Below are 24,543 nucleotides of genomic sequence, written 5' to 3'. Positions count from 1 at the left end.
ATGTGGTTTGGGATCGATGTTGTTGCTGCGACGGTGGGGAGGATTCAACGGCGGCCGTGGTCTGGTGTGGACGGTGGTGCGACTTCAGGGGTACGACATGAACGTTCGTGGGCCGGGCATGGCCTTCTCCCAATCTTGGATGGTTCTTGGGCCTGGGTTTAGGAATTGTGCCCAACTTGGGCAGTTATGCTTATTGCTTTTAATTATTTTGTTTTGTTAGTAATTGCTTATTTATTGTTTTCAATAAGGAGATGTGGGCGTTGTCCCGGTATTGGCACCTTGCGTGTCTTGATTGTCTTAGTTAGGTGGCGAGTTCCTTGCTTTGTCAAATGGTCGCAACCTCCTAGTGGCAAGATGAAACAGAGTGTCGCCAGAGTAGATTCCGTGCGGCAACATAGTAGGAAAGCTGTGCTATTTGTTATGATGCTTCTCCATTGTAGAGTTAACTTTCTGTTATGTCACCGCTTTGTCAAAGCAAATAGAGTTGCCAGACGTGCACTCTTTGCTAACTGGTGCATGTTAGAATACATTACATATTGTAATACGGGGTTCAGGCTCTATGTCCCCCCTTGTATTCTATGGTTTCATTAATCAAGGCTTGAGGGCAGCCGCACCGGCCCTCCTTCAAAAAAAAAATAAAAAAAAATAATAGTAATACTAGATGGTGGTGCAACCTTTGGCAATTCAAATGCCGCACTCCCTAGTTTTCGCGTTTCATGAGGCTATGATAGGGAGACACCTTCTATAGCCAATATTAGCGTCCTGGTTTTCAAGTCTGCCATTTCTTTCACCACATCTCATTATTTTATTGTACTAATTACAAATTTTTAAATAATTTTTCTTATATTATCAATGAGCTAGGATGGAGGACCACTAAAATGAGGATTAATTGAAGACTTTCTAATCAACGGTTTGTGAGACCTACTTTTCAATTACATTACGGCAAATCAACCGTTAAATGTTTATGTATGCATGAGTAGATCATTTCTGAAAATTTTCTTCCAAATTGCTAATCGTTAAGGTACTGAATTAGATCAAGTCAATTTACGAATCAAATCTGTCAAACATGAACCGTTCATGTTCATAACTGATAAATCACGATTATGAAAGTCTTAAGAGAAATTTTATTAACACATCCCTAAATACTTTTTTTTTTTTTTGAGTGGAAGACATCAATAGAACCAACACACACACCCATGCAGTGTATCCCAGCATAGCCAGACTAATCACTGCACCGCAGGCGCACGAACCATTGGGTGTTTTAACTAACCCAGGTCCCTCAAATCTGCTGGCCACTGGATGGAGCTGTGATTCGAACTCTAGACCTGGGGGTTCCAGACTAGGCAGCTCGACCAACACACCACACCACGTGGTTACATCCCTAAATACTTAATACACATTCTAATTTTTTTACATTTACAATCAGATTATATGGGTAAATGAAATGACTGAAAAGACATTCATATTAGAAAAGGAACTATAATTGGAATATGTTTAATAGCTTTTAATATTGTTATAAATTCAAGTTGAAATCTTTGTCATGAGTTCATGACAAGCTTGATTATTAGCAATTATGCATTACAAAATTCTTATGATCGTTCATATTGTTTCTTGGTAATTAATAGAAAGAAAATAAAACCTAGTATGATATATATAAACCCTAAGGCCCCGTTTGTTTAGCAAGAATGTCAAAATAAGAAAAAGATTTATTTTCCTTTCCAGACCTATATGGAATGGAATATGTTTTAGTATTTCCATGTGGGTGTTTGGAACATCACTGAAAATTAAATTTTGGAATTAATTTTCCATTCCTATTGTAGTGTTTGGTAAGTCATAAGAATGAAATATAAAATTATAATTTTCAATAACACCCTTTTACTAATTAAAGTACAGATATGACATCAACTTATAATGAATATTGGTGGGGGAATATAAATTTTTTAGAGGGATAATTAATGTAATTTTGTTTTTTTTTTTTTTTTTTTTTTTTTGAAATGGGGCTGGTGCGGCTGCCCTCAAGCCTTGATTAATGAAATTACAGAATACAAGGGGGGGACGTAGAGCCTGAACCCCAGATTACAGTAAGCATAAAGAGAACATCCTGAAATAATACCAAGACTCTCTACAAAATCTATGTACTCTGACAAGCACCAATTAGTAAAGAGTGCACGAATGACTACTCTATTTGCTTTGAGATAGCGGTGACATACCGGAAAGATAACTCTATAACGAAGAAGCATCATTGCAAATAGAACAGCTTTCCCACTATGTTGCCACACGGAAATAAATCCGGCGACACTCAATTTCATCCTGCCACTAGGAGGTTGCGTCCATTTGATCAAGCAAATAGCTCGTCGCCTCACTAGACCAGACAAGGCACACTGAGTGTGCAATCCGGGACAAAGCCCACGTCGCCCCACCAATATTCGATAGGGACTTATTTCTGGCATAAAGCCACGTTTAACAAAGAGTACAAAATAATAGAACAAAACAGAGAAATAATCTAAATAATAAACTGGGCCTAGAGCCAAAGCCCAGGCCCATGTACCGGCAAGCCCAAGTCTATGAAGAGAAGTGCAGAGAGCACGACGCATCCATCTCGCCTGCTCCTCCCACGCCGTCGCACCACCGGCAGCTCCATCACCGCCAACTTGACGACTTGCAAGAGCTATCTGACCCTCCAAACCTCCATCCTCCCCACTACTCCGGCAAGCCAGGCCACCCCTCCCCATCTCCAAGCAAATCTGGCCAAACCCGATCAAAGCAACCTGATCGGGTCGTAAACCAGAGGAAGCCAGCGACGCCATTCGGGCACCACCAACAGACCTCCGATATCGCCAACCACCACGCCGTCCGCGCGCCATTCTAGGATAGGACGACCCCGCTTGCCTGCCCTCCAACCACTGCAGCCCTTCGCCGTCAGAATCTCCAAGCGATCTGGAAAGCGCCGTCAGCCCCCAGCAACATCTTATCCGACCGGACAGCTTATTTCCGGACACGAGGTCCATTCTGTCCCGTCCGACGATGACGCCGTGAGGGTGCGTCGCCGGACAAGCACAATTCCCTGTTTGCGTTTTCTCTTACCTAGGGTTTTTCTCTAGAGAGTTTTTGCCTTAATTCTCTCGTACTTATATTGTAATTTTGTCTTTGACAGTGAGAAATGGAAATAGAATACCACTCCTGACTAGGTAATTCTATTCAGGCTTTATGAGGGAGTAAATTTCCAGTCAGATCTCATTTTTTATTTCCTTTCCAATTTCTAATTACAACCAAATGACACATCTGAATGGAAAATGAAATTAATTCTCATTCCATACCATGATTTCCTGTCAAACGGGGCCTAATTGGAATCTTCTTCTACAAGCTTGACTACTAGCAATTTTGCATTACAAAATCCTTATGATTGTATATGTTGTTTCATGATAACTAATGGAGAGAAAATAATAACAATGTAGTTATAAACCTAGTTGGGATCCTCTTCATGTGTTCTTGATTATTTTTCAACAATTTTGACTACCAGCAATTTTGAATAACAAAATTGTTAAGATTGTACAGGTCGCATGATAATAATTGAAAGAAAATTAAAATTATTATGATGATTCTGATAATTAAATGCATTTAAATTCATTATGATATATATAGAATGTTGTGATTATGATAAAGTTTAGCATGATGATTTTAATATTGATTTATATATAGTGATTTTATATAGAATTGTGAGATTTGAGGATAATTTAGGTAGTTTGAGTGGTGTATTTAATAAAAGGGCTAAAGTCTGTTTAGTCCCTGTACTATGTCTCTCTCATCGTTTCAGTCCCTGACATTCTAATTTAATCTGAAAAGTCAGGAGGTCTCAATTTCCGTCTAATAGATCCTTTCCGGGGGAAATTATGAATTGGCATTGGGTGAAATGTCCAATATACCCCTCAGTTATTTATTTATTTATTTTTTCTTTTTCCTTTTTAATTTCTTTTTTTTCTTTTTTCTTTTTCCTTTTTAATTTCATTTTTCCTTTTTTTATTTTTATTTTTTTCCTTTTTCCATTTTAATTTCTTTTTTTTCTTTTTTCTTTTTCCTTTTTAATTTCTTTTTTTCATTTTTTTCTTTTTCCTTTTTAATATCTTTTTTCGTTTTTTTTTTCATTTTTCCTTTTTAATTTCTTTTTTTTCTTTTTTTTTTCATTTTTTTCCTTTTTAATTTCTTTTTTTCCTTTTTTCTTTTTTCTTTTTCATTTCTTTTTTGCTTTTTAATTTCTTTTTTTCCTTTTTTATTTTTCCATTTTAATTTCTTTTTTGCTATTTCTTTTTTTTTTCTTGTTCCTTTTTAATTTTTTTTCCTTTTTAAGTTCTTTTTTCTTTTTCGTTTTGCCTACTTTCTACTTCCTCAACCCACCAATCTCATTCCGATCAAACTCCACAACCCATCTGTTTCCCAATCAGCTCGGAAATTTGCCGCTAAACCACTTCCCTCTTGTTTTCACAGCCTACTTCTCTCTCTCCCACTCAAATCCCACTTTCTCTCTCTACATCAAGCCTCAATTTGGAAACTTTTCACTGAAAATTACCATTTTTTAACTTTTCACTGAAAACTACCATTTTTTCAAACTCTGAGGTTTTTGGGTCTTGCTCAAAATGGTGATTTGGATTTTGGGTTTGGTTGAAATGGTGGTTTTTGATGGCCAAGTTGACAAAAACCAGAAGTGAAGAAGAAGAATAGTGATGGAAAAGAAAAATGGCCGCTGGCGTGGAGAACAAGAATTGGGGTTTCGGGTCGATTTGGATTGGTTCGCCGACGTGGCGCTACTGATGCAGCAGAATACGATGGTCATTAAAAAGGAAAAAGAAAAAAGAAATAAAAAAGGAAAAAAGAAATTAAAAAGGAAAAAAGAAAAATAAAAAAAGGAAAAAAGAAATTAAAAAGGAAAAAAGAAAAATAAAAAAAGGAAAAAATAAATTAAAAAGAAAAAAGAAATTAAAATGGAAAAAGGAAAAAAAGAAATTAAAAAGGAAAAAGAAAAAAGAAACAAGAAAAAAAAAAGAAATAAAAAAGGAAAAAGAAAAAAAAAATTAAAATGGAAAAAAAAAAAATGAAAAAAAAAATAAAAAGGAAAAAGAAAAAAGAAAAAAAAGAAAAAAAAAAGGAAAAAAAAAAGGAAAAAAATAAATTAAAAAGGAAAAAAAAAGAAAAAAAAATAACTGAGGGGTATATTGGACATTTCACTCAAGGCCAATTCCTAATTTCCCGCGGAATGGACCTATTAGACGGAAATTGAGACCTCAGGGACTTTTCAGATTAAATTGGAATGTCAGGGACTGAAACGATGAGAGAGGCATAGTACAGGGACTAAACAGACTTTAGCAAAATGATAGAATAAGAAATCAAATGGGTGGTGTATTAAGTAAGAGGTGTGTATTAAAGTATTTAGGGATGTGCGAACAAAATTTCCCATATCTTAATGATTTTCAATTTGGTTAAAAAATTGCATAAATCATCTACACATAAATATCTAAACATGTAACGGTTGATTTGTGAAAATGTAATTGAAAATAATCATGTCTCACACAAAACTCTTCAACTAGTCCTCAGTCTAGTGGTCCTCATTAGAAGATCTCCTCCAAAATGGAAGGCTCATAAAATAATTTAATTTCTCTTCCTTGTAGAAAATAAAAAGTAATTACTTTCTTTTTCGCTAACGAAACGTACTATAAAAGAATAATAGAATAATAGTACAATTAGCCTTAGACTGTGGAAGTGCTATTGTACCCTAGACCATTAATAACATGTCCTGCCCACTGACTGCCTCGTTAGCTGTGTCATGTGCTAGAGGACAGTCGACAGTGGACAGTCCCTTTTATCACCTTTTCGAACTCATTGAAAGTTAGAAACCACCACACTCCCATAAATCCGATTCGCTTTCTACTACCTTCTTCCCATGGCTTCTCTCAAATCCAAATCGGACCCCAATTCCCTCGCCGTCACGGTGTTCGACGAGAATGTGGCTTGCGACGAACATGCACGGCCGCTGAACTTCGTCGATTCGAGATCTGCATTCTCGGCCGGCCTGCCGGAGCTCGCTCCGGCGCCGGAGATGGCCGTGAAAGACGGCGTAAGGGAAATGCAGGAGCACCGGAGCCTGAGAAGGTCGCCGAGACTGTCTCCATTGCCCGATCTGCCCTCGCCCAGCAAGAAGGCCAGGGGTAGTTTGGGAAATGTGGCCATTGACAATTGTGTGAGGAGGTCGCCGAGACTTGCGTCTGCTGACGTGGAAGCCGGAAAGGGCAAAACCTTTGTTCAGGTGCATGCGCCCTCTCACCCTTTTTGATTTATTTCTTTTTAAATTTTTTATTTTCCGCCGTTATTGTTTTTTTCTGGGTTACGCGTAACTGCACATTCTTTGTCCGAAAATGATATTTCTTTTTTGATGAAAATCAGGAAATGATAATTGCAAAGTGTAAGAAGACAGCTTTTTTTTTTTTTTTAATTAAGATACGTTTTTTCTGGCCAATAAGTGGCTATTTTCAGGAAATTGATAATTTCAAGTGTAAGAAGACACTTTATTTTTTATATTTTTTATTAAGACACATATTTTTGGCCAATAAGCAATAGAAATTAGCCACTTATTGGCTAAGTAGAAAAACATTAGCCAAAATTAGTCATTTAATTGTTGAAAATTGCCCAAATTTAATTCTAAAAAAAAAAAAAATTAAAGTTGAGTCACTTCATTAATGAGGTGGTACAAAAAGGTCTGTACATTTCCAAATCTACCCTTTGATAGGGTAGATTAGAATTTAGAAGTATAGGGGAGTGAAAATAGGACGTAGCCCACTAGATGACCAGCTGGGCTGACGTGGGGCCAGAGGTCCACAGACCAGGGAACTTGGGTTTAAAGTGGGGCTCTGAGTGACCAAGCTGTAGCTGTAGGCTGTAGGCTGTAGCTGTAGCTTGCCCTCCAAGGAACGTGGAAAACTGAAAAAGAGTAGTCACCAAAAGTCGGTGAGAGGGACCAAATAGAAATGTCCTGTTTCCACAGTTGTTTTGGCAGGAGAAGAGTAGGTGTAGTAGCAATTAAGGAATCCAAAAGAAATTTCTTTTCTTTCTTGATCTTCCGGTGTAGCTTACGATTACATCTTTCCTCTTTTTGAATTTTCCTTATCGTTTCCGACTTACTCTCCATTTTGGGAATGATCTACTAACTTGATGAGGACTTCACCATTTATGCACCATTTTCCTTCTTTTGCTTCCTTTGCTTCCCAAACCTATAAAGTACAATACACAAGTAAATTACTCAAAATAGCGAGAATTTAGCCAAGTAAATATGGAGAATTTGATATAAAAGTATAAATTATGCATCTATCAGTACTACAAAAGTAGTTTAGTATTTATATTGATGGAATTAGGAGCCTCACTCTCTGCTCTTAAGCATGAGTTTATCTCTCTAGTCATTGGCAGGATACACAAGGGTCCAGATACTTTGATGTCCTTTTGTCATGATGTAGTCCCTCTAGTCTGTAATATCATAGGCCACTAGATGGGTCAGAATTAACGGTGCTCAGCCAGACTCACAAGTGAGAAAGTGTGTCTGGTACTGAGGTATATCAACTTGTTTTCATTGTAGATCAGTGAATTTTTGGGCCGAGCCGGAGTTGAACCAGCGTAGACATATTGCTAACGAATTTACAGTCCATCCCCATTGACCACTTGGGCATCAACCCAGGAAAAATAAATTCCAGGCTTATTGATACCTACTCATACTCTGGGATAGACATAAATCTTAATTGAAGTTAGGTCTCTTAGATTTGTTTAAACTCTTACCATAACAATTAGCAAGCATGAGAGATGTTCCTGTTTTACATTTTGCACAAGTGCAATAAATGATTTTGTAAAAATTTGTTAACTAATGATGGTTCACTTTGGATAACTCTATTTTTTATTATCCCTCAGAGGATGTTGAGGATTTGGAATGCTTGATTTTTCTCTTGACCGTTGACCTGGCCTGTTTCTTTATTTATATTTCAAAGAAGTTATTTTGGTTTATGTGTCCAATTCATTTGTGTGTTTGCCTTGAGTATTTTTTTTCCTGTCATTTTTTTATCATTTTAAATTATTCTAAATCTACGAGTGGATTCCTTGGGTTATACAGCATAAGAAGTGCAAGGGTGGAAGCATGGGATCGAAGTGAGTGATAGTTCACAGACATGATAGTTGTGTGTTTCTTCCCAGTCTTTATACCATTCATAGGCCACGTTCATTGACTTTTGCATGTTCACTGTTGCAGTGGGGATGAAGAGAAAGATACTGAGAAGTTTACAAGGAGATCTCCGAGGTTGATGAATCAGTCTGAAATGAAATGTTGCTATCCAAAAGTTTCAACACAAGAGTTATCTTTGAGAAACTTGGAATCCTGTGAAAAGGGCTGTTCCAGGGCCATGTCATTGAGAACTGCAGACGCTGAAAGATCACCTAGAGATATAAAACTTGAACACTTATCTGATTCAAAGGAGAAATGTCCTTCTAAGAAGATTTTGGTCAACAAATTGAATGAGAAGCACATAAGAAGATCTCCTAGATTTTCCCCTAGTGTGGCAGCAGCAAATTCCAATTCAAATTGTTCCATTGAATTGTCTGGTTCAAAAGGTAAGGGTTCTTCCAAGAAGATTATGGTCTCATTAGGAACATCTGATTTAAAATGTTTTGATGGGAGATGCTTGAGGCAATCTCCAATAAGAGCGACATCTATGTTTGAGGTTAAAAGAAAAGAAACAGAATGTGCTTTCATTCAATTGCCTGAGACTGAAACTAGAGAAACAGAACATGCTTTTATTGAATTGCCTGAGACATTTGTGAATCTACCTCCAAAGAACGTGAAAACCTTCGGTTCTTCAAAAAACAGAAAAAAGAACTGCGAAACTAGTTTCTTTATCGGAGATCCGATTCCTGATGTTGAAGCACAAGAAAGATGGGGTTGGCGGTATCAATTGAAGGTAATGATCAACTTATTACTTACTCTTTTGCATTCTTCCACTTCACCTTCATTATGCCATCAGGGGAACATGATACTTAGTTACGTATCTTTAAACAAACTCTCATCACTCTGCCTAGATTTCTCTTTCTTCTTCTCTTCTCTGTAGATGCTAGATTTCTATCTCCTTTAAATTATTACTATCTTTTTCTTATCCACTACTGGATAAGCCTTGACTGCTACATACTGGAACTAGTAAGAGCACCTAATTGGCAACTTGACAACCGACCTTTAGAGAAGGACCTAGCCTATCTAAAATAGTGTGTCAAGTGTGACTTAGAGTGAGGTGTGCCATATGTTTGAATGCCTCTTTGGTTAAGTTTGTTGAAGAAACTTTCTTTGTGTTGGGCAGCTACAATGTAATGTTCATCCTTTTTTTTGTTTGTTTGTTAAAGTCATAGTTCTTGGTGGTATGAAGAGGGGTGAAGCATTAGGCAGATCCGGACTGATGGGCATGTTTGGGGATAATTGTTGGGAAAGAACTAGGATCACTTTTGACCGATAGGATGAGGGGTTGGATTTCTCTGTGTTATAATAGGTTTTTGGGAATTTTATTTGCGCTTCAGTCTCTACCTGAATTCTCGAAATGTCTTTCTTTGCAATACTTTTAGATTTACAACACTGCTGTTCTTTATGATTCATGCTGTATTATTTTTTATATTTTTCTCATTGGTCAGTTGAAGGTAACCTGTTTTCACTCATCTGTGCCTCTCTCTCTCTCTCTCTGAAATTAATCAATGGTGGTTCCTTCAAAAATATATAGTGGCTTTTTCCTACCATAGCACTTGTATCGAAAAAGGGGACAATCTCTCATTCTACATCACTTCAGAAATATACGTTTGTTTAGTCATTTATTTATTTTTATATCAAAAGAAGTCTTATTTTGTAGTAAATTACATGTCTATAGTCTTTAATATGTTTTTGTCTGTGTTTTTGTTGGAGTTTTGCAGAGTCAAAGATCTAACAGTCAGAGCATGAAGCTAAAGTGAGTAATCATTGTTCACAAATTTGTCTCTTTTGTTGTTTTACTGTGTCTTCCTTAACGGCATCTTATTCCAAGGGGGTGAAATTGGCACCCTCTTTTTTACAAACCACACCCCCTCCATGCACATAACGGGGTGCTAATTTCAATCCCCTATTCCAAATGCTGATTCTTGGCTACCTTACTGTTAAAGAGCACATTGTCTGGACCAAGTTTAAAAGATCAGCAGTGACAGATATATAAGTACTGAAATGGGGTATATCAGAAATGGAGAACATTTGTTGGAAGACAAAATATCAACCCTCGGAGAAAAGAAAATATGGGCTGATGTAGTTGAATATAGGCAGATAGTTCAAACCTTGATCTGGGCTGGTGAGGTGTTCCAAAATGTAATGACATATGTTCCCATATAACTATTTTACCACTGTTTCTTTAAAATATTTAAAATTGAGATGAAAAAAAAAATCCATTTAGATTTCACCCACACCCTGTGTTTCCCTTCTGTCTTGCCATCTATATGTCTATATGTTGCTGCTTCTCAATGTTCTCAGAGCACATGGCACCGGGAAATTAATTATCTGTAGGTGGAGCAGAAGGAAGTGACACCTACACTGGGGGTCCATACCCTTTTGTGGCTATAAAGTATTAGCGAGAGAAGCATCTTCTCCACAAGTGGTGAAGTGTTTATTACTCTGGATGGAGAAAAATTTCAAGGCAGGGACCATTTTTTAGTTGGAGATAGTTGCCACTTCCTTGTGCTCCTGAAAGGAAGTTTTTTTTTTTTTTTTTTTTTTTTACACTTCATGGTGCCATATTATTTGAAAGCATATGCGATGAGATTAGTTGCTCTTGTTGCGGAGGGACTGTTGGTAATGAGATTGGAGGAATGACATGATGACAAGAGAAACGGAAAAGAGGATAGTGGGGCGAGATAAAACAGACTTTTTGATTTTGTTTTATTTTATTTATTTATTTTTCTTTAGAAGGGAAAGCATGTTTTCAGATGAAGGTACATGGAACATGTGCCATTACATAATTGGGCCACCTCACTAGTTAGGACAGTGTGCCCTTGCTAGTGAGGACTGAAGCTTATGTACTTTTCATATACACCATTTTGGTTCTACGTTTCTTTGTTATTAAAAAGCATGCATTCTTGTAGCGATGATGGAGAAGATGAGATAATTTTGAACGTGGAATGCCATTTTGCTCAAGCTAAAATTGGCAATTGCATCTTCAGTCTTGGGGATTGTGTATATGTACAGGTACACTGCTGACAAGGCTTAATATTGTTCTTTATTCCTTTTAGATATAGGTAGTTATCTACTATATAGTAAAACTCAGTGTAGCTCTAGTTACAGTTGTATTCGATTTATAATAAGGCTCATGCATACTTTTGGTTCTCTTGGGTATTTCTATTGGAATTCCTACATGGAAGCAGCATTTCACTTAAATGTTAAAGTAATATTACAGGGTAATGAAGGAAAAAAAGATGTGGGGAGGATCATAGAGTTTTTCAAGACAACTGATGGAGAAAATTATTTCAGAGTTCAGTGGTTTTATAGGGTTGAAGATACTGTGAGTTTCTGAATATTTTAATTCTATTATATAAAGTATGGACTGGTCATTGATAGTATTCATTGTACTAACCATGCTCTACTTTTTATCTGTTTCTCAGGTTATCAAAGAAGTTGGAAGTTTTCATGACAAGAGGCGTTTATTCTATTCAACTGTAGTGAACGATAATTTGATAGATTGCATTATTTCGAAAGTCAATGTTACACAGATATCACCTAGGGTATAACTAATTCTCAATTATGCCATTGTCTCATTGTTTTTCCTTCTGTATAATCATCTTACAGAATGGATTTTTACAGGCATACGTGGGATAGGATATTAATTAACTATTAGTCTGCTGTGATTTTTTACAGGTAGGATTAAAAGTGAAATCCATTGCATCGTCTGACTTCTACTATGATATGGAATACTGCATAGACTATTCCACATTTCGCACCTTGGTCACTGGTGAGTTGGGTTCATCTCATCATCAATTAACTGAAAGTGAGTTGATCACAATGTGACAGTGAGAAATTTATATATCTCATCAGACCAACTTTCTAATATATATCTCACAATATATATGGTTCGCATATTGATAAGTTAAGATATCTTTCTTGTGTCTCTGCATGCACCGATGAGATAATTAATAACAAAAGGAGGTACCTTGCAGTCCATTTTAGCCAATTCCCAGAACTTATTATTTTCTTTACTTAAACGTTAGTTCTTTTTATTCTAGTCTACGTTTTGTAGTACAGAATGAGGAGAGAATTTGATATTGGAAGGATAAGCAGATTGGGTGACTCACCCTTATGTTAATTATTCCATTACATTTATTTTCTTTATAGGTTATTACCTATTTGATCCATATCAATTTCTAGAACTAGATGACTTTCATTCCCTACTTTGGAGTTGGATAGGTCTAGAAAATTTGAGATTTGAATCTTTAGAATTTTCTTTTGCAATGCCATGAGTCATCCCTTTATATTTAAACTCATTCTCAGCCTGGTTAGATACAAGTTTAAGCTGGATTGTTCTTGGAAAGGGTCAAGACTTTTCATCTTCCTGTATCTTTGTTTATTGCAATATATCATGCTTATGGTGGAAGGAAAAAGAGGCAATTGTTTTGTTGAATTGAATCCCAATGGCTTCGATAGTGTTCGATTTACTGGCATATTTATCGGCATTTCCAGGCATTCCATTTCTTCATCCTTGTGGATTTGGTGGACACTTTTTCCTGAGAAGATTTTGTTCCTTTTGTTATATGATGTTAAAGCTAAAGTTTACATATTTGGTGGACTTATGCTTCACCTCTATTACAATTTTGGTTCTTAATTATTATCTGTTTCTTATGAAAGTAAGTAAACATAATGAGGCTTTTTTGCTGGAAAAAAGTTGGGATGCTTTCTTGAATAATTTACTAACGAAGATGATTAAAATGGCATTTGGAAATGGTTTGGTAATTCTAGTAGCATCTTTAAAACTTGTAGTTCTATTACTAGTACTCTTTCATGGGACTCTAATATCTATTTAACATGCGTACAAATTGTTTATATTTGTACAAAATGCAAACTCAACATTTCTCAGTTGTTTTTTTTTTTTTTCAGATAATTCTCTTAGGAGCCATAGCTTCTCATCAAGCAATTTGATAGAAATGGAGTCTACCTTGCAAACTGCCAAGTCTCTGGGGAACAGTCCCAGTTGTGATACTTACAATGCAGAGTTTTCACTTTTAGATCTCTATTGTGGTTGTGGTGGAATGTCAACTGGATTGTGCCTTGGTGCCAAACTTTCTTCTGTTAACCTTGTCACGGTATTTATGAACTTAAATTTCAATTTCTATTCCTTTTGCATTTCATATTAAGAATAGCTTCTGTACTTATTAATCCTTCTTGCCTACATTAAGAAATGGGCCCTTGACAGTGATAAATCTGCCTGTGAAAGCTTAAAGTTGAATCATCCAGAAACACATGTGAGTATGCCTTATCTATTACTTGGTTAACAGCCAATCAATCGCTGTTTTTAATGTTTAATATCATTGAAGATAGTTCTATGCTTCTCTCTGTAGGTCAGGAATGAAGCTGCCGAGGATTTTCTTGAACTATTGAAGGAATGGGAAAAGTTATGCAGACAGTATGAGGTCGATAATGTAGAGAGAACTAATCGATCTAGATCGGAGACCTCAAGAGTACCCAAGCACAATGATGAGACTGAATTTGAAGTTTCCAGGATTATTGATATCTGCTATGGTGACCCCAATAAGACAGGCAAGCGTGGAGTAAACTTTAGGGTAAATATATATCTTTCTTAGATGAATGTGTCATCATTTTATTGCATTTTCATTTAGCACATTTTATCAGTGCCAGGGAGATTGGCAGCATATTCATAAATAAAGTAAGAAATGCTGCTGACGATTAATCCTATAATTTCTAATGAATCTTTAGACAAAAGCGACTTGTTTTAGGATATGACAGCGTTGCTACTTGTACAACAAAAATACAATTGACTAACTCAAGAGCTTTGACAATGAAGATACTGCTAATTAAGGTCAAAGCAAGCAGAATTTCACCAGTTTATTAGATATCATTATTTGATTAGTGACTTTATAGGTTTGGTGCAGTCATGAGTATAGTATCACATTCTATGAGATTATTACTGAAATACACATGACTAATGCAAACTAGAAAGAACAAAGTTTCCTTCTGTATGGCTAACAATTCCTTGTTTTTGGTAATTGACATTTTACCATGTTAGTTTGTCCCGTGGTAATTGAGATTCTACCCAACTGTGAATTGTTGACCAATCTTATATGGTTTCACAGGTTGTGTCCCGTGGAGCTAGGGTTGATCAACTTTTCTGATTTAAGAGATACACGTTGGTATATAAATTAAATGGATATACATAAAATTTATGTCCAGGATATTATATTCGGTGCATTTTAGTCTAAGTTTTTTTATGAAATCTAAGAAGTGAACATACTTGGTTTTGAGTCATACGGTAGTTCTGTATAGGAAGAGCAAAGTTCAGGGCCATACAACAGCCTTGAAAGTTAAAAGTCTCTTTGCGACTCCAAGATATTTATGTAAGGGAGAGGAGGCAACGTAGTGGTCCATGTGTAAACCATGTATGCTTCCCTTTGATATATCAGGATTTTACACAAGGAGTGTAGCAGTGTTATACTACCTTTTTTACTGGATGGCGGTAGAGATTGGAGTTGCTAAAATTTGTCATTTCCGATTAGTAAATAGATAAAATAAATATACATGCATGTTTCCTATCCTATCTCACGTCATGGATCGATGCATGCAGTATTTCTGTTGCATAAGCCTTGTGTTCTTTTCATTATACGTCTAGCAAAAAGAACTATATTGGTGGTTAATGGATATGATAATGTAGCTACAGCGATGCAGACTACATTCCAATCTCTTATCTAATTCAAATCCATGAGTAGTTCAAGAGCCCTAGACTTTAAAAGATATCAGAACCTTCTTTTTCTTTATAATAACTTGTATCTGATGATTCTGATCAGTAATCTTCGCCCTAGATGATTCATTCTTCTACCTGTTTCACTAGGTGCGTTGGAAGGGTTATGGTAGCAGTGACGATACATGGGAACCAATTGGAGGCTTAAGGTATTGCCACTTGTTGTATTGGTTTTATGTATGTGTGCATCGATACTTACTTCTTGTACCTTCTCAGTAACTGCAAAGAGAGTATACAAGATTTTGTAAGAAATGGGAAGAAGCTGAAGATCTTGCCACTTCCAGTAAGTAGTAACTTATTGCACATCACTGTAAAGATATTGGTATTCTGTTCCCTTATACTGAAGCTAATAAATAAATATATGCCAGGGGGATGCTGATGTAATTTGCGGGGGCCCACCTTGCCAAGGAATTAGTGGCTATAATCGCTTTAGAAATGTCGACTCTCCTTTGGATGATGAGAAAAATCGTCAAATTATAGTCTTCATGGATATAGTAAATCTGTTAAAGCCAAAGTATGTGTTGATGGAAAATGTAGCAGACATTCTGAGATTTGATAAGGCTTCTCTTGGAAGGTATGCGCTCAGTCGTTTGGTGCAGATGACTTACCAAGCAAGGCTAGGAATAATTGCTGCTGGTTGTTATGGCCTTCCACAATTTCGATTGCGTGTTTTCTTGTGGGGTGCTCATCCTTCTGAGGTGACCTTTTAATGTTTGAAGTTTATTTTATTTCGGATGCTTTGAGGTAATACAGACACAATGGTTCATTTCCATGAGTTACCTTGGAATCTATATTTATGAGTCAAGTATCCTTTAGTTAATGTTAATGTTAGGTTTTCTAAAATACAAGAGCAGTCAGTACATGTATTTCATTAATACATAGTTACCGCATGACTGAGCCTGTGGCCATCCCCAGACTTGAAATGAAGAATTAGATCAAAATAAATACATTTCTCTGTCAGTATATCCAATGATTAAAATGTATGTGTGAGGCTCAAAAGTCCATACCTACTGCTATCCAATGCTTAAAATGCCTAATGTTATATGTGATGAATCAAGCTTGGCAAAGTTCTTGTCGGACAGCTTGACTAACATAATCATTCATGTGAACCAAACAAGAACATGACTGCATTTTTTTTTGCCATTTTTGCTCGCAGAATCTACCCCAATTTCCTCGTCCCACACATGATGTTATTATTAGATACTGGCCTCCGCCAGAGTTTGAGGTACTCCTTATTACGTTCTATGGTAAACCTCAATTCCTGTTTTCTTTCCGGTTAAATTGTTTACCTTCATGTGCAGCGCAATGTTGTTGCTTATGATGAAGACCAACCTCGTGAGCTAGAAAAAGCTCTTCTTCTTCAAGATGCCATCTCTGATCTTCCTGCAGTGCGTTCATTATATTTAAACCTTCTACATATTCTTTTACATTTGAGAAAGAATCTAATTTAGCTTAGTTAATGCTGCAGGTCAAACACAATGAAACAAGTGAAGAAATGTTGTTCAAAAACCCTCCTGAAACAGATTTCCAAAGATATATAAGATCAACACAATATGGTAATATTAATACTCGGATTCTGCTCTGCAGCTAAATTTTCAAATCCTTTGCTTTTGCTATTATTAGTATGGGTGTTTGTTTTGGTTTTTCCACCTGATAGGCAAATAGGGCCAGAGGAAAAAGGACTTGTACTTTTGGCTTACACACTAAGGCTGACATCTGGAATAACTGTGTGTCACATATAGCGTATCTCGAAAAAGAAAGAAGTTATATATATCCTTCATGCTTAGCAACATTTTTTCAGATAATGATATAAATACGTTTCTACTTTTCATGTCATACAGAGGTTTCTTTAATAGTAACTTGTCAATCTAATTGATTTTGTAACATAGATAGTAGCAACTGAATTTTTCATATCTTCTATTCTGTGAAATGTTTAGGTGACTTCCATCTTTACTTTGTTTATGCTGCTTCTGCAGAGATGGTTGGATCTGCATTAGATGACACTAAGAAAAAGGAAAATTTGCTGTATGACCATCGATCTTACCCTTTACACGAAGATGATTATGCACGAGTTTGTCAGATTCCGAAAAGAAAGGTTGGATGTACATTAGCTTGACAGTATGGTTGAAAGTACTTCTATGTTGCTATACCATTTGATATTGTTAATTTTTTGACCCATCTTCTGTTTCCAATCGATTAACCATTTCCAGGGAGCAAATTTCCGGGACCTACCTGGTGTTGTTGTAGGAAGAGACAATGTGGCTCGGAGGGATTTGACTGAAAAGCAGTCAGTGTTGCCATCTGGAAAGCCATTGGTAAGTGCTGATGTTATTTAGCCTCAAAGAGAACAATATATGTGCAATATAACGTTGAGAATCTGAACTTATCCTTTGTGCCCCAAGATCGTATTTGTGGGGGTGCAAGTGTATACATAATGTATGGCCCTAGTTTACTCTGTCAGTTATTTGCCAAATTATGTTCCCATAAATTAGTAACTAGATAAAAATTTAAAGATACTATTAGATGGAAGGTGAAAATCTAGATTATGACTTTTCCCTATATTTCTAGTTTTGAGTATAATGAAGATTGGCTCATAAATACTTCTATTATTTCTCTTAGGTACCAGACTATGCCTTTACTTTTGAACAAGGGAAGTCTAAAAGGTGAGTCCTCATGTTCTGGTCTTACATTTACTCTTTACGATATGGTATTCTTCTAATCATGGGGTTTGGTTAGACCATTTGCGAGGTTATGGTGGGATGAGACCGTGGCCACTGTATTGACATTCCCAAGTTGTCACAACCAGGTTTGACCTTCCTCTTCTCTAGTTCATTATGGAATCTCAGGTTTCAGATATTGTATTAACATTATAAACTTCTATAGGTTGTATTACATCCTGAGCAGGACCGAATCCTCACTCTACGAGAATGTGCAAGATTGCAAGGCTTTCCTGATTATTATAGGTTCTGTGGCACGGTTAGAGAGAGGTATAAGGACCTGATTGACATTGCTTCTTGAGATATTAATTCTTAAGGGCTTCCTTGGTTATTGTAGTTGAATAGAGTTTTTTTTTCCCTTCATATTTTTGTTTAAAATCATAAAAAATGGAGAACTATGAGAAGTTGCCACCAGAACTGAATCTTTGAAAAATGGTTGGCACTGGTGTGCAATTAATTGGTAACCAATGGTCTTGGAAGTGTTATATTTGAAACAAGCTTACAGGTCCAAAAAGTGCAATAGCTTGTTTAGTTTACTTTGCAAAATAATGACATGTTTTGCATATACTGTAGAATATACTGTCAATTGGATTAACCTGTCTACTGTATGCAGGTACTGTCAGGTTGGAAATGCAGTTGCAATTCCTGTCGCGCGAGCTTTAGGATATGCATTGGGATTGGCAGTTCACAAATCCAGCGGGAATGAACCACTGCTGACTCTCCCCCAAAATTTCTCTCATTCAAACTATTTTCAATTCACAGAAATTTTGCCCCCACCATAAGTTGCGGCATCATACAAACTTTGTATCAAGGGAAAGTGCATCTATTTGGGGTGGATAGGATTTCGACCACAATATTTGAACTCTGATTTGTCCAATTTTAGTCCCTTTCCAAATCACCTCCTAGTTGGACTTTCCCGACGCCTTTCCTTCTTCAAGGGCTGGTTCGATTTTTCTCTATCAATTAGATAGGGATTGCTTCATTTAACCAAAATCCTAATGTTGTGTTATAATCCCCAAATGGGTAATTGTTTACATTTACAGATATTCACCACTACCTCATTCTTTCAATTTACCTAGCATATTTGACATTTTATGTATGCATTCCTAACGTAGCTCGTCACATTCTGCCATGCATATGAGTTGCAGCATAGTGCTACTTTTGAAATTTGGAGTGCAAAAAATGGTAGCTCATGAATTGTTTCCAAAATTACACTTCCAGACTCTTGAACCTTGTGATTAATTTTAACCTAAGCATTGATAATCTCTCTGATTAATCGGCAACTTAAGTAGCATGTATACCTTTGGTAATTCATCTTCAATTCTCAAAGGGACTCAAGTTCAGTTCGGTTCTCGGTTTCGGCTCAAAACCGAACCGAAGCAAACCATGTAGGAAACAAATAGCTAGGGTAAACTTGCTCCGTTGGGTCACCATGTCACCTACTATTCACTACTTTTTAGTGTTAATTTCACTCTATGGGTCACGGGCACAGTGTATTTCGTGTCCTGGGTCATCCGGAGTCACTTTTTGGGTCACCATTGTGACATGCAAAGTGATCTGGTGACCCATGTCACCATGAAAACTGTGCCCGTGACCCAGAGGGTGGGAATTAACACTAAAAAACAGTGAATAGTGGATGACCTGGTGACCCAACGGGTGAACTTGCTGTAGTGTAGGGTCGTTAGAACTTAGAACCAAATATCAACAAAAAGTAGGGGTCAAAACCAAAATGTTTCTAAATAAACAAGGGACCTTGATAAAAAGCCCCCTAAACCCTTCCCTGGGTTTAAGCCCTGTTTCCATTTCTCTGGGTACCGAAATGGCTACGAGAATCCTACTCTCAAGAACATCCCTCAAGAATTTCAATCACTTCCTTCATCCTCCTATCCACGATTCCTCATCCTCCTCCTCTCAATTCCTCAGAAGCCTCTGCTCTCTCGTTTCCCGACAATTCAATTCCCGCCATGCCAAGAACCCTCATCCTGGGTATTCCAGGAGCATGGTCTCTGCCTCAAGCTACAATCTTGACGAGAATCCGAGCTTGGGTCTCGATACCCGTGTTCCGGCGACCATTATCACCGGCTTTCTCGGTTCCGGAAAGGTGGGGTTTGGTTTCTCTGCTTCTCATTGTCTTTTTTTCAACCTGGGTTTTCATCAGTTTTGTTGTTTATGATGATGCAGACTACATTGCTCAATCATATACTAACATCTCAACATGGGAAGCGGATTGCGGTGATAGAAAATGAGGTATCTCTTACTCTGTTTTGTTTTCCCTATGCACTTCAAACACACCCATCAAGAAATATGAAGCATTAAGCATCAGCTTGTTAACTTGTTCAGAATATTTTGTGGAATAATTTCCATGTCGGTAGTTGCAATAAATTTTGTTTCCTGGAAGCTGAGTTAGTAATTTTTACGGTAAATGCAGTTTGGTGAGGTGGATATTGATGGGTCATTGGTTGCTAGTCATTCATCATCAAATGAAGACATTGTCATGGTTAATAATGGTTGCCTGTGCTGTACTGTTCGGGGTGATCTAGTAAAAATGCTCTTGCAATTGGTTAAGGAAAAGCGAGACAAGTTTGATCATATTGTCATAGAAACCACAGGTATCTTATATTAATACCTTTTGCTAAGACTTCTCAAATTTTACTTTGGTGAAAGTGGTGGTGCTATAAATGGTTAAAGAATTTGAGTCTTTTGAAACTGTTTGGACACAAATTAAAGGAGTTCTATTTGATACTACTAAGTTTCTGTAACAAGGAAAGTAAGAAAAACAGAGAGAAAGGGCCGTAATGGTGTTTCTTTTATTAGACTGAGACGCAAACCTAGGATCTGAACCTCTACCCACCCCTCCCGAGACCGCTTGAACTAAACCTCTTGGGGAGGCCAGATTTTGCATTCATTTTAGGGTGCCAGTTTCTGTTGAAAGATTGGGGTGACAGTATGCTGAGCTTGACATGTTGAGATCTTTCTGCAGGCCTCGCTAAGCCATCTCCTGTTATAGAAACGTTTTGTATGGATGAGCTAGTTTCACGACATGTGAAACTGGATGGAGTTGTTACTTTGGTGGATTGCAAGCATGCAATGCAGCATCTGAATGAAGTTAAACCAAGATTTGTGGTGAATGAGGCAGTAGAACAAGTTGCATATGCTGATCGTATTATATTGAACAAGGTGAGGTTTTATATCTTGCCTTTTCACTTTTATCTTTTTGCTTCTGCTTTCTACTATTGTCTATTCCTAGACAATCACTTCCCCCGAATACAAGGTAAATCTCAACTCTGTTTTCAAAAGCTTATTAGTTTCTCACAACTGTTTTGGCAGATAGATTTGGTAACCGAGGCGGAGTTAGAGACATTGACCAAGAAAATCAAGGTATTTTGTTCCAGTGGTGATGATTATCCAGTTGATTTGTTAGTTTGAATGAAGAATACAACAGAGTATAATAGAGAGAGGAAGATATGTAGATGGTAGGGTGGATTGAAACAAGAATATAGTCCTAGGCTGACCAAAGTTTGCACTAAATGGAGCAGGGTGGGGGTACTGGAGCGGAAATGTGAGCTGAAGGTTCATTGGCCAAAATGATGTCTAGTGAACTTGCACACATTTTACATTTCAGTGTCCTCCTCATGTGTGTCAAAGTGAAAGTGATTTAAGGTGCTACTGTGGCATCTGAGTGCAAACGGCAAATAGTAAACTTTTAAGATAACATGCAAGAGTAATATTCTTCAATATTTGAAACCGGGAGTATTCTAATAGTGCATAGAATTAAAAAGGAAAAATTGGGTTAATCACTTTGCATGCAAAAAGCTGAACTTTGAACTAGATTGGTAACATTTGGTTTCTATTTGTATTGATGCTGAACTTTATTGCATCTTTTAGACTTTTTGAAATTCCTCCCCTAAAAGAGAACAAGAAACTAATTTCACAAACTTTACCTGGTGCACTGATGCTAGCATATCAATGGGATGGCGCAAATCAAGCTAGCTAAATTTGGATCCGTGGACATGGACTTTGTTCTGGGTGTGGGAGGATATGATCTCGAAAGGTCATTGTCTAATCTGTATTCTTGCGTCGAAATCAGTCCATACATTTCTTTTTTGAACTCTTTTTGGTCATAATTTGTCATTTCAGGTTCTTGTCACAGCGAAGAGATTTGTTATGCTTAACATATATTTATGTATATCTGTGTGTGTTTGTATTCATCTTGGTAACACATTAAACACCTGGTTGTGCAGGATTGATAATGAAGTTCAAGTCGATAGTTCCTGTACTTCCTCACATCACCATGAAGCTGGACATGGTGCGCATTTCTTTCTTTTGTATTTTCCCCCTTTATTTTATAGATGAAGTGTTTCGCATCTCGTTCCCTTCCCACTCCTCCCGCGCTGATCTGGGTTTGCAATACAAGTTATGATCTTAAAAAGGGAATTAATCTATTAAATCTACTGTCGAACAAAACAAGTTGGTCTCCAACCTAAAGTTAGAATAAAATGAATGATTTGTCTGTGTAACATTAGAATTCGAATAATTAAAAATTATTGAAGCTACATAGAGTTTACATGGTTTGATCACTTGAAACTTTAATATGTTAATCACCTTTTCTTGTTCGTTACTCCAATACGTTTTTACTTCTTCTGGACTTTTATTTTCTAATCAATTTCTTAATCAGATCATCTACTTTGGTATTTCTCTAAATTGACTCTAACCTTCTCTTCTGTTCCATTTAATTCCAAGTTTCTAACTTTGCTTGGGTATTACAGAACATGACAACCATCACCACGACCATGTACATGATTCTACTGTCTCAAGTGTCAGTATTGTTACCGAGGGAACCCTTGATCTTGATGAGGTAGATAAATCTAATCTAAGTTCTTTCTTATACATTTCTATTATTGGTTTCTATCTATGTGCGTATGTGTGTACTGTACTTTAGAGTTAAGCTCATCTTGGAAGCTAATTAGGCTTTTAGTCTTACCTAGTATCTATGCCACTAGATGACAAATAGATTGAATTCCACTGCTCTCTCTCTCTCAAATATTAAGCCACTAACTGCGGGCAAATCTACTTGTCCAATGAACTTTTTATAATAAGAATCAAGAGCAAAGAGACTTTCTTATAGAAATTGTCACAACTATTTCTCAATAGTTACGCATTTAGGATGGCTTTCCCAATGCGTGAACAGCATTTCTACTCAGATTTGTTCTCCTTTATAAATCTTCCTGTGGGATGCCCTTGGTCTGTTCTCCCTCTTCCACTTTTTTAGGTGAAAAATTGGCGTATCCAACCCAAAACTAAGTGGTAATAGGAGTTGGCAATAGGAGAATCCCCAGGACCTTACCATTGCTATGCAAGGTTTTTACATCCCTGATTTTGAATATATTTCAACATATTGTAATCTCTATGGGGAAAAATGAACCGTATGTACCTAGTTAGTGAAGTATGTACGTAGTAATTAAGTGATTTAAGATAAGCACATGTAGGTCAAACTATCCAACCATCCTTTGAAAATGATAATTTGAGAACTAATCTGTATGAATTGGGAAATGGATGAGTATGACCAAAGGCAGTTTGGTGTTGCATCTGCATTTTCAGAACTAATCTGTATGAATTGAATGGATAAATTGGGAATACATTTGATTTTCCATCTATAAGGAATCATTGTAATTCCTGGGTGAGAGAGTTGAAACTCCTCAATTTCCACGTGCACAGAAGATGTTTTGTTTAAGAAATATATATAATATATGTATGTTCTAGGGAGAGGCAACTCCAGTTCTGTTTTGAACTGTTTGTTATTTATTGTTTCCACTTTGTATATTCAAATTGATGGAACAGGTGGATGACTGGTTGGAAAGACTTATTGAAGAAAAGGGGGAGGACTTGTACAGGATGAAGGGCGTTTTATGTGTTAACGGTTCTGATCAACGTTATGTTTTCCAGGTTCTCATTCTGCATTTGTTTCTATTTTGTAATCTGACGAAACATGTACCATTGGTTTAACTTGTATTTCTGACCTTGCTCAACTCTTCAGGGAGTGCACTCTACGTTGGATGGGTGCCCAGGGGGCACATGGGGACCCGATGAGAAGAGGATTAACAAGCTTGTGTTCATAGGAAGGAATCTGGATGAAACTAGTCTTAGGAAAGGTTTCAGAGGTTGTATAGCATGATCAAAATAGTTTATGAATGTGTGTGATCACCTAATGAGTTGAAAATGCCCAAGAGTCGGTTGTGAAAACTCAGAATTTGGTCAAGAGATTACAATGTTGTTACAGACTTGAGACTCAGGAAGTGTGTGATCCACAAACTCGTGAGAAACTTTAGGTAGTTGCGGAATAGGGCTTGGGAACAGGTATGGATCCTTTCCCTGGTTTGGTAAGTCCATACATGTGATTAGTATTTATCATATGACTAACAAGTACGAAAAGTTATTAGTTGACATAACTCTCTCACTCCCATTTATGTGAACTCAAATATGATACATCTTTGTTTCATCAGCCGCATTATGATGTCCTGGTGAATGCCCTTCTGGTTTACCATTTGCAATAGCCTAGTGGTTGCTGGGAGTTTGTGTGCTATTTTTGATTCTTGGAAAGAATATTGTTCTGGATTTCATCTCTACCTTGCAAAATTAAGGGTGGTACTATAATGGGGGCCTGCAGCAATTGCAGACAAAGGTTTTCTTTTCTTTCCAGTACACGACAAATTCGGGTGATATTTTTATTATTACTTTTTGAGAAAATAATTTGAACTAATAAGAGAGGTTACACCAATACGTAATTTAGA

At 36.9% G+C, this 24,543-nt stretch overlaps 2 protein-coding genes across 4 annotated transcripts; both read left to right on the top strand.

Annotated features, from left to right (window-relative positions):
- Positions 1-5,826: 5,826 nt before the first annotated feature.
- LOC133706447 (DNA (cytosine-5)-methyltransferase CMT2-like) lies at positions 5,827-18,799 on the top strand. 3 transcript variants are annotated; one of them, XM_062131981.1, is made up of 23 exons: positions 5,827-6,295; positions 8,141-8,175; positions 8,276-8,981; positions 9,970-10,004; positions 11,161-11,263; positions 11,472-11,576; positions 11,677-11,796; positions 11,930-12,023; positions 13,163-13,368; positions 13,462-13,527; positions 13,624-13,845; positions 15,129-15,187; positions 15,255-15,321; positions 15,407-15,736; positions 16,195-16,263; positions 16,340-16,426; positions 16,507-16,594; positions 17,015-17,133; positions 17,249-17,353; positions 17,658-17,701; positions 17,775-17,844; positions 17,922-18,025; positions 18,369-18,799. In XM_062131981.1, exons 1-23 carry the CDS (start codon positions 5,933-5,935, stop codon positions 18,535-18,537), a joined length of 3,366 nt encoding a protein of 1,121 aa, XP_061987965.1. In that variant the 5' UTR covers positions 5,827-5,932; the 3' UTR covers positions 18,538-18,799. The 3 variants fall into 3 exon arrangements, with proteins under 3 accessions (XP_061987965.1, XP_061987964.1, XP_061987966.1); XM_062131980.1 differs by having other exon boundaries at positions 16,976-17,133; XM_062131982.1 differs by lacking the exon at positions 8,141-8,175 and having other exon boundaries at positions 6,160-6,295; positions 16,976-17,133.
- Positions 18,800-19,524: 725 nt separating this feature from the next.
- On the top strand, positions 19,525-24,238 carry LOC133743998 (uncharacterized). Its single transcript, XM_062172096.1, has 10 exons — positions 19,525-19,856; positions 19,937-20,002; positions 20,184-20,364; positions 20,736-20,932; positions 21,083-21,133; positions 21,715-21,806; positions 21,997-22,061; positions 22,522-22,610; positions 23,594-23,698; positions 23,790-24,238. Exons 1-10 carry the CDS (start codon positions 19,575-19,577, stop codon positions 23,925-23,927), a joined length of 1,266 nt encoding a protein of 421 aa, XP_062028080.1. The 5' UTR covers positions 19,525-19,574; the 3' UTR covers positions 23,928-24,238.
- The last annotated feature ends 305 nt before the right edge of the window (positions 24,239-24,543 follow it).

This window comes from Rosa rugosa, chromosome 4 (assembly GCF_958449725.1).
Source record: "Rosa rugosa chromosome 4, drRosRugo1.1, whole genome shotgun sequence".
Classification (NCBI taxonomy): domain Eukaryota; kingdom Viridiplantae; phylum Streptophyta; class Magnoliopsida; order Rosales; family Rosaceae; genus Rosa; species Rosa rugosa.
The sequence above is the reverse complement of the archived record's forward strand: the minus strand, read 5'-3'. Positions and strand labels throughout refer to the sequence as shown.